Source organism: Chinchilla lanigera, unplaced genomic scaffold (genome assembly GCF_000276665.1).
Source record: "Chinchilla lanigera isolate Chin_1 unplaced genomic scaffold, ChiLan1.0 scaffold00004, whole genome shotgun sequence".
Classification (NCBI taxonomy): Eukaryota; Metazoa; Chordata; class Mammalia; order Rodentia; family Chinchillidae; genus Chinchilla; species Chinchilla lanigera.
In genome coordinates this window covers 41,606,799-41,619,592 of record NW_004955405.1, presented here as the reverse complement: position 1 = coordinate 41,619,592, position 12,794 = coordinate 41,606,799, and the positions used below count along the sequence as shown (strand labels likewise).

At 60.4% G+C, this 12,794-nt stretch overlaps 2 protein-coding genes across 4 annotated transcripts in view; one reads left to right on the top strand and one right to left on the bottom strand.

The window, feature by feature from the left end:
- The window catches only part of Timp3 (TIMP metallopeptidase inhibitor 3), a 41,838-nt gene extending 36,221 nt beyond the window's left edge, over nucleotides 1-5,617 (bottom strand). The window contains exon 1 of the mRNA XM_005374652.2: nucleotides 5,304-5,617. Within this exon, the coding sequence (XP_005374709.1) occupies nucleotides 5,304-5,424 (121 nt within the window). The 5' untranslated portion in view covers nucleotides 5,425-5,617. The remainder of the gene's footprint in view (nucleotides 1-5,303) is intronic.
- Nucleotides 1-12,794, top strand: part of Syn3 (synapsin III) — a 312,814-nt gene that overhangs the window by 143,302 nt on the left and 156,718 nt on the right. Inside the window, exon 7 of one of the 3 annotated variants that reach the window (XM_005374651.2) lies at nucleotides 1,725-4,189. The exons of the other annotated variants lie outside the window; for them this stretch is intronic. Within the exon in view, the coding sequence (XP_005374708.1) occupies nucleotides 1,725-1,745 (21 nt within the window). The 3' untranslated portion in view covers nucleotides 1,746-4,189. Of the gene's footprint in view, nucleotides 1-1,724; nucleotides 4,190-12,794 lie in introns of those variants that run through there. 3 annotated transcript variants of the gene reach the window in all.

Genomic DNA, 12,794 nt, shown 5'->3' with positions numbered 1-12,794 from the left:
ATAGGTCGGGCCCTCTGCGGCTCCTGTAAAAGCATTTGATGACACTATCCCAAGGGCCCGCTGAAGGGCTGTAATCAGGCCAACGAGCTCTCTCCCAGCCGCCCCGCTGCCCCCCAAGGACAGACCCCAGACTCTTGGCTGTTGCCCTGCCTGTCTCAGGGTCCACCTTCGTCCTCCTGTCTGCCCTCACCCCCATCAAATACAACAGTGGAGAGGGGACATAGGGACATGTCTCTGAGTCAGAAAGCAAACCCTGTCATACATGCTCACCACGTCTGTGACCCTTTGTTTGGGGGAAACCCCAAGGTCACACAGCTCCATGGGATACAAGGCCCACGCTGGCATCAAAAACAAAACCCTAAACCATCTCCAGCTGAATTCTCCAAGCTGCAGCAGGTCAGAGGCTGCAGCTTCCACGGCACTCTCCCCTTCTCTCCTTATAAAAAGGGTGCCAATAATTCGGTCTAAGTGGCCTTAATTCTGTGTCCTTGCTTTGTATCTTTATAAGAGGAGTGAGCAGAAAGGAAAAACACCTCAGAAAAATCAATAGAAATTTCAAATTGTTTTTCCATATGAGAGAAGGGTCCCAAGTGTCTGAAGCACAGGGCGAGAACCCCCTAATCCCTTCACACTGCAACCTGAAGAGAATGCTGTAAGTGCGGCCACTCTGGGGGCAGCACGGCCAGGACCGCCCTGGGAGACGCGCAGACCCGGTGTCCAGTCACAACTCCAATGGCACAAGGGCCACAGAAGCGTATCTGTCCATACGAACAAGAAGACAGTACAATGACTAAGTGTCCCAGAACCCCCACAGGAGAGAAAAGTTGTTTGAAACGTAAAAATCCATTGATAGGAAATGGGCTAAGTCAGGTCTACCTAAACGGAGAGAACACTGTTGTAGGGTGATAGTACACGATGACGCACCGCGTGGGCTAGGTGCTGCGGTACAGCACAGTAGAATGTATAAAGTACTCGCTGGACATGTCTTAGAGCCAGGCTGCAGGGGCTTTAAGTACAGGTTCTGTCACTTCACAGCGGTATTCCCTTCAGCTCAGCTTCTGCAGCCCTAAGGTAGAAATGGTCCTGCCTCTCACGGCCACTGGGGGCCTTAAATGGGTTAATGCACGTTAATGACTTGGAATGGTGCTTGACACATAGTAATAGCTGTACAGTTCTGAGCGTTCAAAAGTGATGGTGCTGTGGAATCTATAGATGCAGAGTGAAGCAGAGCTACACCTACAGTACCCGAGGAGACCTCTGACACACGCGGTTAGATTCTAAAACTCATGCTGTGCGCGGTATCCCAGTGTGTACAGCCGTGTACTAGTCACGTGTCCGTGGAAGGAGAGCGCTACGTTCCCTGTGGGTACCTGTGTGTGGAGTAGAGACTGGGAGAAGGGACCGGAGCAGAGGCAGGGGTCCCAAAGGGCTGCAGAGGATGATGAAAGAGAGACGCGGTGAATGCACGGGTGGAGGGCACAGTGGGTGGATGGCCACACTTGTGCACGGACATAGACCAGATTCACCAAAACTGGTGACTTCAAAGGGTGGCTAAAATAGGTCAAAGAGGGTGCAGACTACAAGTCCCTTTTTACACGGGAAACCAAAGCACGGCATCCCCCAAGGCGTCCAAGCACAGTCAGCCCACCAGCACCCAGGGAGGGTCCAGCCCAGAGCTGCCCCAGCTCGCTGGGCTTTGCGCCCACCCCACTCTGTCCCTCCAGGATACCCCAGAGCTGCCGTGACAAAGGCCACAGAAGGGGCCTCCTGGTCCACACCAGCAGCAATGGGAAAAGCTAAAGGCGATGGAGAACCGTGTGCTGTTGTTGTTTTCAACCCGTGGACCTGCTAGAATGTGCCATTCAGCAGCTCACTGAGCGCTTCCTGCTGTTCCTGCAAAACAAAGAGAACACCCTCCACCCAGGCCACTTCCGCAGGGCTGCTCTTCCAGCCCTATCTGCCCAGGAACGAGGAAAAGGGCACAGAGCCGTCACAGGGGCACCTTCTCCCTTCCCTGACTCGCCTCACCCAGTGCGCAGCCCGGGCGGCTCCCCTGGGGACCCCCAGCCCACCCCACCAGAGGGAGAGCTGAAACTTTCCCAGCCTCCGTGAGACAACTCAGTCAACGTTTGCACCAGGCTGAATGGTTATGGGGTCTCTTCTGGCTCTAGCAGCCCAAGAACAACTAGAGTATCCCACTTGTTCTTCTTATAAAGTATAAAAATAATAATAATTTCCTCTTCCAAAAGATGTTGTTTCATTAAAACCCCTGGCTGTTTTGGCTGCCTTCAGATTTTTGAGGAAAAGTGCCCCAAACCCAGAAGTAAAGCATTCTTCCAATACCAACTACCCCGGACCACCTCAGTCCTAGAATGCTTGCCTGCCTTGGATGATCAAAGATCAGTGAAAGGTGAAAGTTTCTGAGCAGTGGCATAGCCAAGTCTGGTATCAGCCTTACCACCTAGCATCGCGGCGGCCCTGGCATGCAGATCCTTTCTCTGCTTTAGCAGTTTCTATCTGAAAAATGGGTGCAGGCCGAGCAGATGGGAGAGAGCACCTAGGAGAAGCAGTCCTTTCCCCCAGCCTGGTCACAGCCCCTCTTTCCAGGGCTCCCTGCATCCCCCAAACCCCACCAGGTGGTGGGCTCCTCTCCAGTCTGACCCTCCTCTTTCCTCTGGCCACCAAGCCCAGGGCTGGGGCATAACCGTGAGAGTGACAGAGGGGGTCTGGTTTCCCTGAAAATGGCTTCTTTGCTAAAACCGCAAGTCCCGATCTGATACTGAAGGAATCTGCTGGCAATAGGCCCTGTTAGAACAGCTCAAGACGCCCAGGGCTGATCCCCAGGGCTGGCACGGGCCCCACCCGGAGCCCCCGGCACTGCTCCTTGCAAGAGAGCTCAGCTCTGCAGCCAGACTCTTCTCTGCCGCCCCCACCTCTGCAAAGCCACACATGCACACGAGCACACACACACACACACACACACACACACACAACTTTCAGGAAGCCCTTGGCACTGCCCCCCTTCCCCAGCTGGGCACTGCCAGGGCAGGCTCTGCCCAGCCAAGGCGCCTCCTGCATTCCCAGCCCCCGCCGGCCGCCCCAGAGTCAGGCTTTGTCAGGGGGTCCGGAGGCAGTGAGGGCCCGGGAAGGGATACAGACGTAGTGGCTGCTGCCAAGTCCCCAGTCTGCCCCACCGTGCGTTTGATATGCCGGCGTGTAGTTTATTCTTCTCCCAAACACTTCGGGGGTACAGGGCCGGAGTTGCCATGGAAACCCCTTTAACTCCTCCTGGCCTGGGGCTCCGGAAGACAGGAAAAGGGGACACCTGTGGGTGAGGAGCCCCGCAGGGGCCAGGGCGGGTCCACAAGCCTTTCCCTGGCAGCAGGGCGCTGGCCTGCAGGAGGGGCTGCTAGGAAACGTCTGGAAGGGAAAGCTGGACTTGCTCTGGGGGGCAGGGCTCCGGGGCACGGGCACCTCCCTGGCACGTTGCCTTAACCAGCAGACCTCCACTCAGCCCAAACCAGAGGCCTGAGCGGGCCAGTCGGGAGCCACCTACTGGCCAGCAGAGTGCTGGGGCGGCAGCGGGAGGTCAACAAGCCCGCGCCCACACCCGCACCTCCCATTTTTAAAAGCATGAGCTCATCCGGCCTCCAGGGCCGCGCACCAAGCCCAAGCCAGCAAGTTTGGACCTGCGCCACCACATCCAAGCGCTTCCTCGCTGATCTTTGCTGCTACACCGTCCTGGGGCTGCAGGACTTTCCTCCAGGAACTTGATGGGGGGAGGAAGAGCCGGGCCTGGAACACAGGCAGGGAAACGAGGAGCGGCCACGGCACCAGCCCGGCCCGGCCCGGCCCGCAGCGGGCACAGAAAGTGCGAAGTGAGCAGGCGGCCAGCGCGGGAGCCCGGGAGGCAGGGTCCGCAGCCTCCGGTTCCCACTGTGCCCCAAACGTCCACACTGGAGTTCCCAAAGCAAGAGCAAGTGGGTGAGGCCCCAAAGCCCAGCTGTGCACACCCGGCCCAGGCTGGAGCACAACAGGCTGTGGCTCTGAGCCCACCTGCTGCCTCCGGCCGGCTGCACTCACGGAGCAGAACCAGAACTAAGCAGCACCGTCACCGCCTGTGGTGACTGAGTGAGCCAAGGGGGGTGCTGGCGCTCGGAGGGGAAGGGAGAAAACCTCCGAGGCCTGCTCGCGGCCGAAGGGTCCTGGCAAGCTCTGCCTGCCCAGGCCACGGGTCCCCACAAGGGGAGGGTGTGGCTGCGGTCCCAGGAGCCTCACCATCGAGGGTGACCTAGCCACACAAACAACCTCCACTGCCAGCTGCACCAACTGGGCCCCTACAGCGACCCCAGGGCCACGCCCCTCCCAGCCCCAGCCACTGTCCCCACCGCCCCCACCACGTACACGGCAGAGTCCCTCAGAGACTGGGAAAATCTCCTTCCCCCTCACAGCTGCCTTCAGACACTCGCTCCATTCTTCACCTCCAGAAGCACAGAGGCGCTGGGGACGCCACAGCGTCCCACCCACCACCCTGAGCACACACCAGGGTCTCGGGACAGCACCCCACACGCAGGGACACGGGGCCACCTGGCATGCACACGGCAGGGACACAGGACAGCACGCCATCCACAGCAGGGACGTGGGATCGTGCGTCCCACACAGGAGGGACACAGAACTGCCTGGTGTGCACACAGCAGCGACACAGGACCGTGCGCCCCACCAGCTGCGACACACACAGCAGAGACATGGGATAACACGCCACACAGATCAAGGACACCGGACACACACTTCGTGAGCTGGACAGGAGCACAGCAGTGCTTCCAGCTGACCCACACAGCTCCAGCCCTCCAAACACAAGTGACCCCAACACTCCAGAACACGTCCTGCTGGGACATGCCGTCCCTCATCAGCACACAAAGTCCAGCTGGGGGCTGTCACCGCAGCGTGACCCTTGTCATCTTTGATCTTAAGGGAACAAATCTACCTCCCCCGCTCACCCTGCACACACACATCAAGCCCTCAGTGAGTGTCGCAGCCCTGGGCTCAGGGGTCCTTGCCCCCGGAGCTGCACTGTGCTCAGAGGGGATCCTCCCAGGGAGTGGGGACACGGTCACCCACAACTCCGGTCCCCTCAACCACCCAGACCCACTGAACCCAAGTTCGGAGCGCCGCTGTGTCCCGCCTGCGCGGCTCCGGCGCAGGAGAAGGCGACCCCAGGACCCCGAGTCCCGCAGCTCCGCGCAGGGCTGCAGCTCCTGCAAAGGCGGCCCCGACAGGGACTCGGGACGCGGCCGGGCACTCACCGATGTCGGAGTTGCAGAAGGCGTCCTGGGGGTGGCTGGGCGAGCACGTGCACGCCTCGGCGCCCCAGGGCCCCAGGCTCCAGCTACCCAGCAGCACGACCAGCCCGAGCCAGGGAGCCATCGCCCGCGGACCGCGCTGTTGCTCCTCGTCCTGAGGTGCTTTGGCCGGGCCTGCGAAGCCGCTGCAGGGGTGCACGGGACCCCTGGACGGAGGGGAGGGCGGTGGGCTCCGGAAAAGCCGGGCTGGAGCCGGGACTGCGCCGGAGAGGAGCGGGAAAGGCGCGAGGAGAAGCGGTCCACCAGCGCCACTGCCCCTCGGCGCCGCGGCCCCGGCTTATATAGAGCAGGGGGGCCGTCCGAAGCGCCGCCCCTAGAGCCCCGCGACCAATGGTAGCGCCGCATTACCTCATCGTCCTCCAAAAAGGGGGCGGGGTCGGGCAGGGGCGGGGCCGGGCGCCGCAGTTCCGAGCCTTATAGGGAATCGCGCGGCTTGGGCGCGGGTGGGCTGGGGCGCTGGGGTTGGGGACGGGTCCCGGGCTGCACCACGCCCCGCAGCCGCACCCGGACCTCGACCACGTGCAGAGGCGGAATGAGGCCCCGCTTTCCCAGATGGCCGAGAGGGGATGGTCTCTCCCTCTTTCCCTCCCTCCTTCGTCCCTCCTCTCTCCCGCGCTTGGAGCCATCTGCCCTTTGCAGTTGGCTGTGACAGATATCTTTACCTGAGCTCCTCTGGAGCCGATGCGGTAGTGAATTCATTCAACAAACACTGCTCTTTATTCAGGAGCAGTCCTGTGAGCAGGACTAAGCAAGCCTCCTGTGTGGAGATCTACACGTGCACAGGGCAGCTTCCTCGGGTGTCAGGGCCGTGGGAAACCAAAAGCAGAGTCATGGGTTGGAAATGACCGAAGCAGGTGTGTGTGCCCTGGAACAAGAAGCCATGGCTCTGCGGGTGTCGCTGGCTGAGAGGTGACCCAGAGAACTCCGGCAGGTGTGAAGACAGGGGTTGGGGAGAATGGAGAGGGCTGGTTTACACCCTTCAGCCAGGACTTGGTGGGGAGCTGACCCCAAACTGGAGTAAGACAGGCCCGGGGGCCACCAAGGGCCACACACAGGTGGCAGGTGGTGGCCAGTAAGTCCTCGGAGTACTGCCCTTCTCGGGGAACGGCTCTTCGAAGGCAGGTGCCTCACCCCCTCCTCATGTCTCAGGAGGACCCTCCACGCCGGCTCAAGGGCCAGCTGTGCAGCTCCTTCCGCGACTCTCGAGTCCTGCGGGGAGCACTTCTGACCCCTGACTTGGGCAGCAGGGAAGCCCAACCGCAAGCGCCCGCCTGCAGCCGGGGCTCCTCTCCTCCTCCGGTCTCCCCTCCTCTTCCTGTGCAGGGCGTGGCTGGAGAAGCCCCTCGCTCACCCTCCGATGAGTGCCGGTGGGGAGGCAGAAGTGGAAAATGTGGGCTGTGGGATCTGAAGGACTTTGTCGGCACTTCCTCTTTCCCCGGCCGCTGTGCATCACCGCAGAGGGAAGGCAGCTCTGCGTCTGGGCCGCCCCCACCCAGCGCCAGGCCCTGTGCCCCTCACACGGCTGACGGCCTCCCCTCGGGCCACTTCCCTCTGATGTTTGCCCACCACTGTCCCTGGGTCTGGGTGCATTACACCCCCAGCCATCCTGCCAACACTTTGAGATCTGGGATAGTTGGCTAGCTGCTTTTTAGCCCTCTGAGCACAAAAGTGGGCCCCAGGAGCCTCGGACGTGGGTATGCCCGGTGGCAGCTGCAGTGCCTATGATGGGTATCGTGGGGCCACCCCAGGAACCAGGCTGAACGAGGACATAGTTGGTGGGATTTGACAGGGGTGGAAACTCGCGTGGCACTGGTCATGTGGAAGGCTTTAGCGCCTTTCCAGGCCAAATCCACTTTGGATAAGCACCTTACACATGGGTACGCTCTCTCCCCCCACTGCAGTTTTGTCTAGGGCCAGTGTGTCCCCAAGGAGAAGCCTTGCCTGGACCCTGAGCGTCAGGCCAGGACTTCTGCTGGCACCGGCTGCGGGTTCCCCTGCGCAAGTGCCAGTGCCACCTGAGTCTTGCCCCAGCTGAGAGGCGCAGGAGTGCCTTCGGTTTATGTCCCCTCGCTGCCGCTCCCAGGCCGGTCCATGCAGCCTGTGGGGGTCAGAGAAGCCAAGAGCCTTTTAGTCGCTAAGTTCTCCCTGTGCCTGCACTGAGAGGCTCCCCTCTGCCCACCTTCGAGGCCAGCTCAGCCTCGGCCTGAGGACCGGAGAGCTCTAAGAGGCTTCCTGCAGGTCCCTGCAGCAGGAAGGCCTTGTGGCCGTTCACTTGGACAGGACAACGGCCACAGCCTCCTCAGAGACAAGAAGGGCTCCCTGGAGTCCTCTTGCACTGATCTGGTGCCAGTGCTAGGAAGGGAGACGCAGCTCTCCTGCTTGCTCCTGACCGCTGAGAGCGTGTAAATGCCTAAGTCTGGGGCCGACTCCAGGGGTCTCCGTGTTCACCTGTCCAGTCCTCAGCCCCAGGGCGACCTGTTGTCCCCTCTGCTGGGCCTTGCCTAGGAACGGTACAGCCCTGTCCACCTCGGTGTCAGGTTGCAGTGTGCTGTTTCCTCAGACACAGAGGGGTCATGACAAGGACCTCAGGGACGACCCACCAGTTTTCTAGGAAAGGAACATAGGGCTGGACAGGAGAGGGAAGCTGCTGAGGTCACAGTCAGCTGGTGGCAGAGCCAAGAGCGCGCTGCAGCCGTGGTTCCTTGTCCGGCTGTCTCCTTCACACCGGGGGCTTGGGCCTGCCAGCAGTGATGTGTGACTGCAGTCCTGCCACTCCTGGGTACTCCGACCCTGCCTTTCAGATCCACAGACAAATCTGCCTCGTAGGCTGAGGCATCCAGCCCAGGGAGAGCGCCCACCGGTGCTGGCTAAATCATCCTGGGGTTGTGTGGTGATCACAGGACCCTGCGAGCTCCTCGGGACCACCAGGCTGTGCTCCTCTGAGCTTCGTCACCTCCGTGTTTGTTCGCTCCATTCTAAATTACTGTTGACACCTTCTGAAGACACGCACATCCTCAGAGAGGCTCGTGAAGTCTGTCTTTCTGGGGACAAAGGCTCGAGAGGGCAAGGTACAAAGTCGGGCACCGAGCCCCCAGGAAACGGCTCCTGGTCCCAGCCCCCATCCGGGCCTCCGGTGTTCCCCTGTTTGTGGAACCCAAGTGGAACCCCGTGGTGTGCAGGCTCACCCTCCCAGAGACTCCAGGCGGGAGACGGAGCCGCTCGGGGAGCCTGCGATGGCCACCGTGCAGGAGGGCCGAGTGAGCTTGTTTCTGCAGAGCCGGTTCGGTCACTGCTCCTGTCTGTGGGCCTCTGGGACGGTGTGCAGTAGGAGGCCAGAGCATGGCTGCTTGGCGCCAAAACTCTCTGACTCTGGCAGGTGCTGCAGAGCTCACCCCAGATGTGGCCTTCTCCAGGAAGCCTCAGACGCCTTCCCATGTCTCCCCCGCACTTGCACCTCCTTCCTGTACCACACTGATGGGACTGCTGGGCTTGCTTGCCTGGCTGCTTCTCTCTCTGCACTGTGAGCCCTGGGGACAGTAACCGAGAGCTGGTTGCAGGAGTTAAGTGCGGGCTGGCAGGGCCTGATAACCAGCGTGCTGACCCATGCGCAGCTGGGCCGGTGGAGGCTCCTGGCCTTAGAGCTCCCCAGCCTTATCCCGCTGGCCGGTGCTAGGGGGCGCTGCGAGCCCGGGAACACCCTGCTCCCTCCTGCAGCCTCTCCGCCCCTGAGTGGGTGCAGCTCCTCCCGTCTGCAGCACTCGCTCAACCCCCGTCTGGGCCCACAGCTGCCCAGCGCCTCCACCCGGCTGGCCACACGTCCAGCCCAGGGAGCGGCTGCCCGGGGAAGCAGCAAACCTATGAATCACGGGGTCAGGGCCCAGGGAGGGCTGGCAGCCCACGGAGGACATCAAGGCTGCTGGCTGGGCTCTGGAGAAGCACAGCCTCCTGCTCTGCCTCCCACCCGTCCCTTCCAGGCTCTGCCTAACCCACAGTGCATGTGAAAGTCATTACTTCAGGCCAGCCAACCACAGACAGCCTGGTCCACCCAGCACTGCGAGCCTGGCCAGACCCTCCACGGGCGGCAGCCGGCACAGGGCAGCTGGGCACCCTGGCGGCCGAGACCGTGGGTCGGCCCAGGGCTGGCGCCAGTGGGGTGCACACCTTCCCTGGCTTCTGTCTGGAGCCAGTGTCGCGGCAGTGAGAGGCACCTCTGGCCTGCGCTCCCCCGGGCCTGCCAGGGAGCGGGAACCCCCCGCTGTCTGCGTCCACAGCATCCACAGGAGCCCCAGGGTTTCCACTTTCTTCCCACAGGGAGCAGCTCCCAGGAATTTTAAGCCAGAAAACACATGTGTGCCCTGACCGAGACATTTTGAGTCCTATGTTTCCTGGGGTGGTGGGAAGTGGGAGACAGAGTTGAACAGGGCGTGTGTGTGCACGCATGTGTGCGCGTGTATGTGCGTGTGTCTCTCACAAGGATAATGTGCGTGGAAGGAGGAGGACGTCTCCTCCTCAGGCCCGTCTTAATGTGTTCCTTATGCCGGCAGCTCGTGTTTTTCCTTTACAGCATGCAGCTCCTCCGTGGTTTCTTTGAGGGCTGCAGCTCAGCTCACACAGGCCAGCCACACACAGCTGGCCGGGGAGGGGCCGGTGGCCGGGCGGCCAACTCCTGCCACACTGGGCCGGAGGTCTGGGCTACAGAGGACCTGCTTCTGTCTTCAGCAGACCCATGGGGACGGAGTCTGTGCAGTGTCATGGGGACGTGGGGACGGAGCGATGGCAAAGAAAGTCCCTCTTTGCCCTTCTCCGTGTCCTGGCGGAGCCCTGGGCTCTTCTTGACAATCACCGTGACAAGGTTCCGTCCCTGCGCTCCCTCCCCACCGCCTGGCCTGCGGGGCCTCCCGGTCAGTGCCGTCCATGCTCTGCTCTCTCCCCACCTTGGTGCCCCGTACAACTGTGGGCCTCAGGCCCGTCCTCTCTGCCTGCTGAGCCCAGAGGAAGAGTCACTGGAAGTCCCCCAGCTTCCCTGGAGCCCACCACCCTCTCCCCTCAGTCCCTGCAGGTCGCACTTTACTGGGAATGACATCCGCCCTACCACGTCCCGTAGATCCTCACTACCTGTGTCTCTCCGATTGCCCCCTTCTCCCTGTTCTTGGGGGTGCTGATCTGGGTCAGGCTCCCCGGTCCTCTCCGGAGAGTCACATCAGTGGCCACCCTGCCCAGCGTCCTTTTCTGTCACAGCCGGCATCTGGACTGCTGCTCCTGTAAACCTTTCTAGCACAAATGGGAAATCCTGTTCCCCTCTGTGTAACATGACTCACCCTCCACCGCCTGCGGAACAGAGTTACGAACTCAGAGACGCGCCAGGTACTCTGTGACCCGCTGCCCGTGGCACCAGGCCGCAGTTGCAGCCACCTGACCTCACAGAATGAGCCGTGACTTCTGCCCCTGCAGTTAGACCCCTGCCACCCCCATGCCCGGCTTGCCCCGTCAGTGCCCCACCCACTCCATCACACCCCTGAGCCCACATGTAGTCACCAGCTCTGAATGTCCCCAGCTTTTCCTGCCCCAGAGAACTGCACTCTGTCACCCCTTCCCACCCACAGCAGATCCCAGAAGGTGCTTCTTGGTGCCTAGTGCCTAGTCCAGCACCTGTACATAAGAGGCTCTTGCCATTTAATCTTTTGAAACTGGAGTTGAAATGAGAGCCTTTGCGCTATGCTACATCCCCATCCCTTTTTATTTTGAGAAAGTTGCTGATTACCCAGACTGAGCTCGAACTTGCAATCTCCTTGCCCCGCCCTCCCAGAGTGCTGGGATTACAGGTGTGCACCGCCGTGCCTGGCTCTCTCATCAAAGAGTGAACGAATAACCTATGACCTGGAGGAACAGAGGTGGGGATCGGCACCACTTTCACAAATCCACAACAGAAATTCAGGAAACTGGCTGCAGGGTCAGATACTAAGCTAGGGTGGCCCAGAGCTGAGCTGTCCCAGGCACACAAATGACCCCTAAGACCAAATGAACAGCCACACCCCATTGTCCTCGAGGCCCCTGGGAAAAGGCATTGACAGAGGCGGGAGGACACATGTCAAGTGACCATTATTGTTCTGATGGTCACGGGGAGCCTCCTACAAAGCCAGTTTCTCAGCAAAGGAATGCTTGGTGTGTGGGGGACGGATCCCAGAATGAGGTCATCCAAAGAGTGGGCTCCCTCTGGGCAAGACACTGGGGAACTTTGCTTTGGAGAGAAGCAAAGACATTGCCGAGGAATGACAGTGCCCAGCACTGGAGCCCCATCCCTGGACAACGATGGCGCCAGACACGCCAGCTCTGGCTTCTCCGGTCTTCCTGGTTCTCTGTTCACGATGGGCCATCACACCAGCTTTCCCAGGCTTCCTGCCCTGGGACTATGTAGCTCGTTGCTTTCTACACTTTAGCTGAATCACCAGCCAACAATGATCTTACCCCCAGATGGACTCTTGGGCCCTGGGTCTTCGAGGCTCTCCCACTCTGCCTTGCCGTGGCTTGGTGGCTCGGCCCACCATGGACTTGAGGTTAAGCACATGTGTGTTGCTGAGCTCGATGCTTCCAGGCACAGAAGTCAGACAGCCTTGTTTCCAAGTCATGTGCGTGCCCTTCGTGTGACTGGCAGAAGCAGGGCGAGGGTCAGGTGCCTTGGTAACCTGTCACCAGCTCCTCACCCCAGGCTTCCCCAGTTCAGTGATGGCCCGGGGGACAGATGCAGCAAATCACCACCTCCCTGCGCTACACGTTTCATCAAGCTGGTGGGCTGACACGGGACGTGGAATGAAAGACAGTTCCTCAGACCAGAGGACTCACTAGGACGTGGGCTATGAACACGGTCAGTGCAGGGTTCCCTCGGATTCTCACAACCTGAAATAACAAAAAATATTTTATGCCGATTTTACAGTCAAGGAAACTGCAGCTCGGAGGGGTTAATTTGCATGCCCAGTTTCTGATACACAAGGAAGTGGCCAAGCTGTGATTTAGAGAACTCTTTCCAAATCATGGCACTCCCTGGAGACGGGGATCCCCGTGCTGCAGACTCATGAGGCAGTTTCTGAGGTTTCCTCCCGTCTTTGGGTTCACCCAGTGCCCAAAGCTCTGGGTCACTGGTGCACAAGTACCCAGGGACATAGTGCCCACCCAGGGCTGGGCAGGAGCTTCTGGGAAGCAGCTCCCAGAGACCGGAAGAGACGCCTGGGCAGGTGGCTTCTGGGGCGTGGGGCATCCCACTTACTCAGAATTTGGGGGTGTCCATGGGAGAATCACATCTTCCACAGCAAGGGCCCCAAGCCCAAGGGCGAGCTGATGGCCTCCAACCAGTGCATGTTTTTAAACAGCTGTTGAACAGGGTTCCCCTTCCTTCTGAAATCTCAAGCGTGCGATTCAGGCTGCGTCCCCAGCATTTGT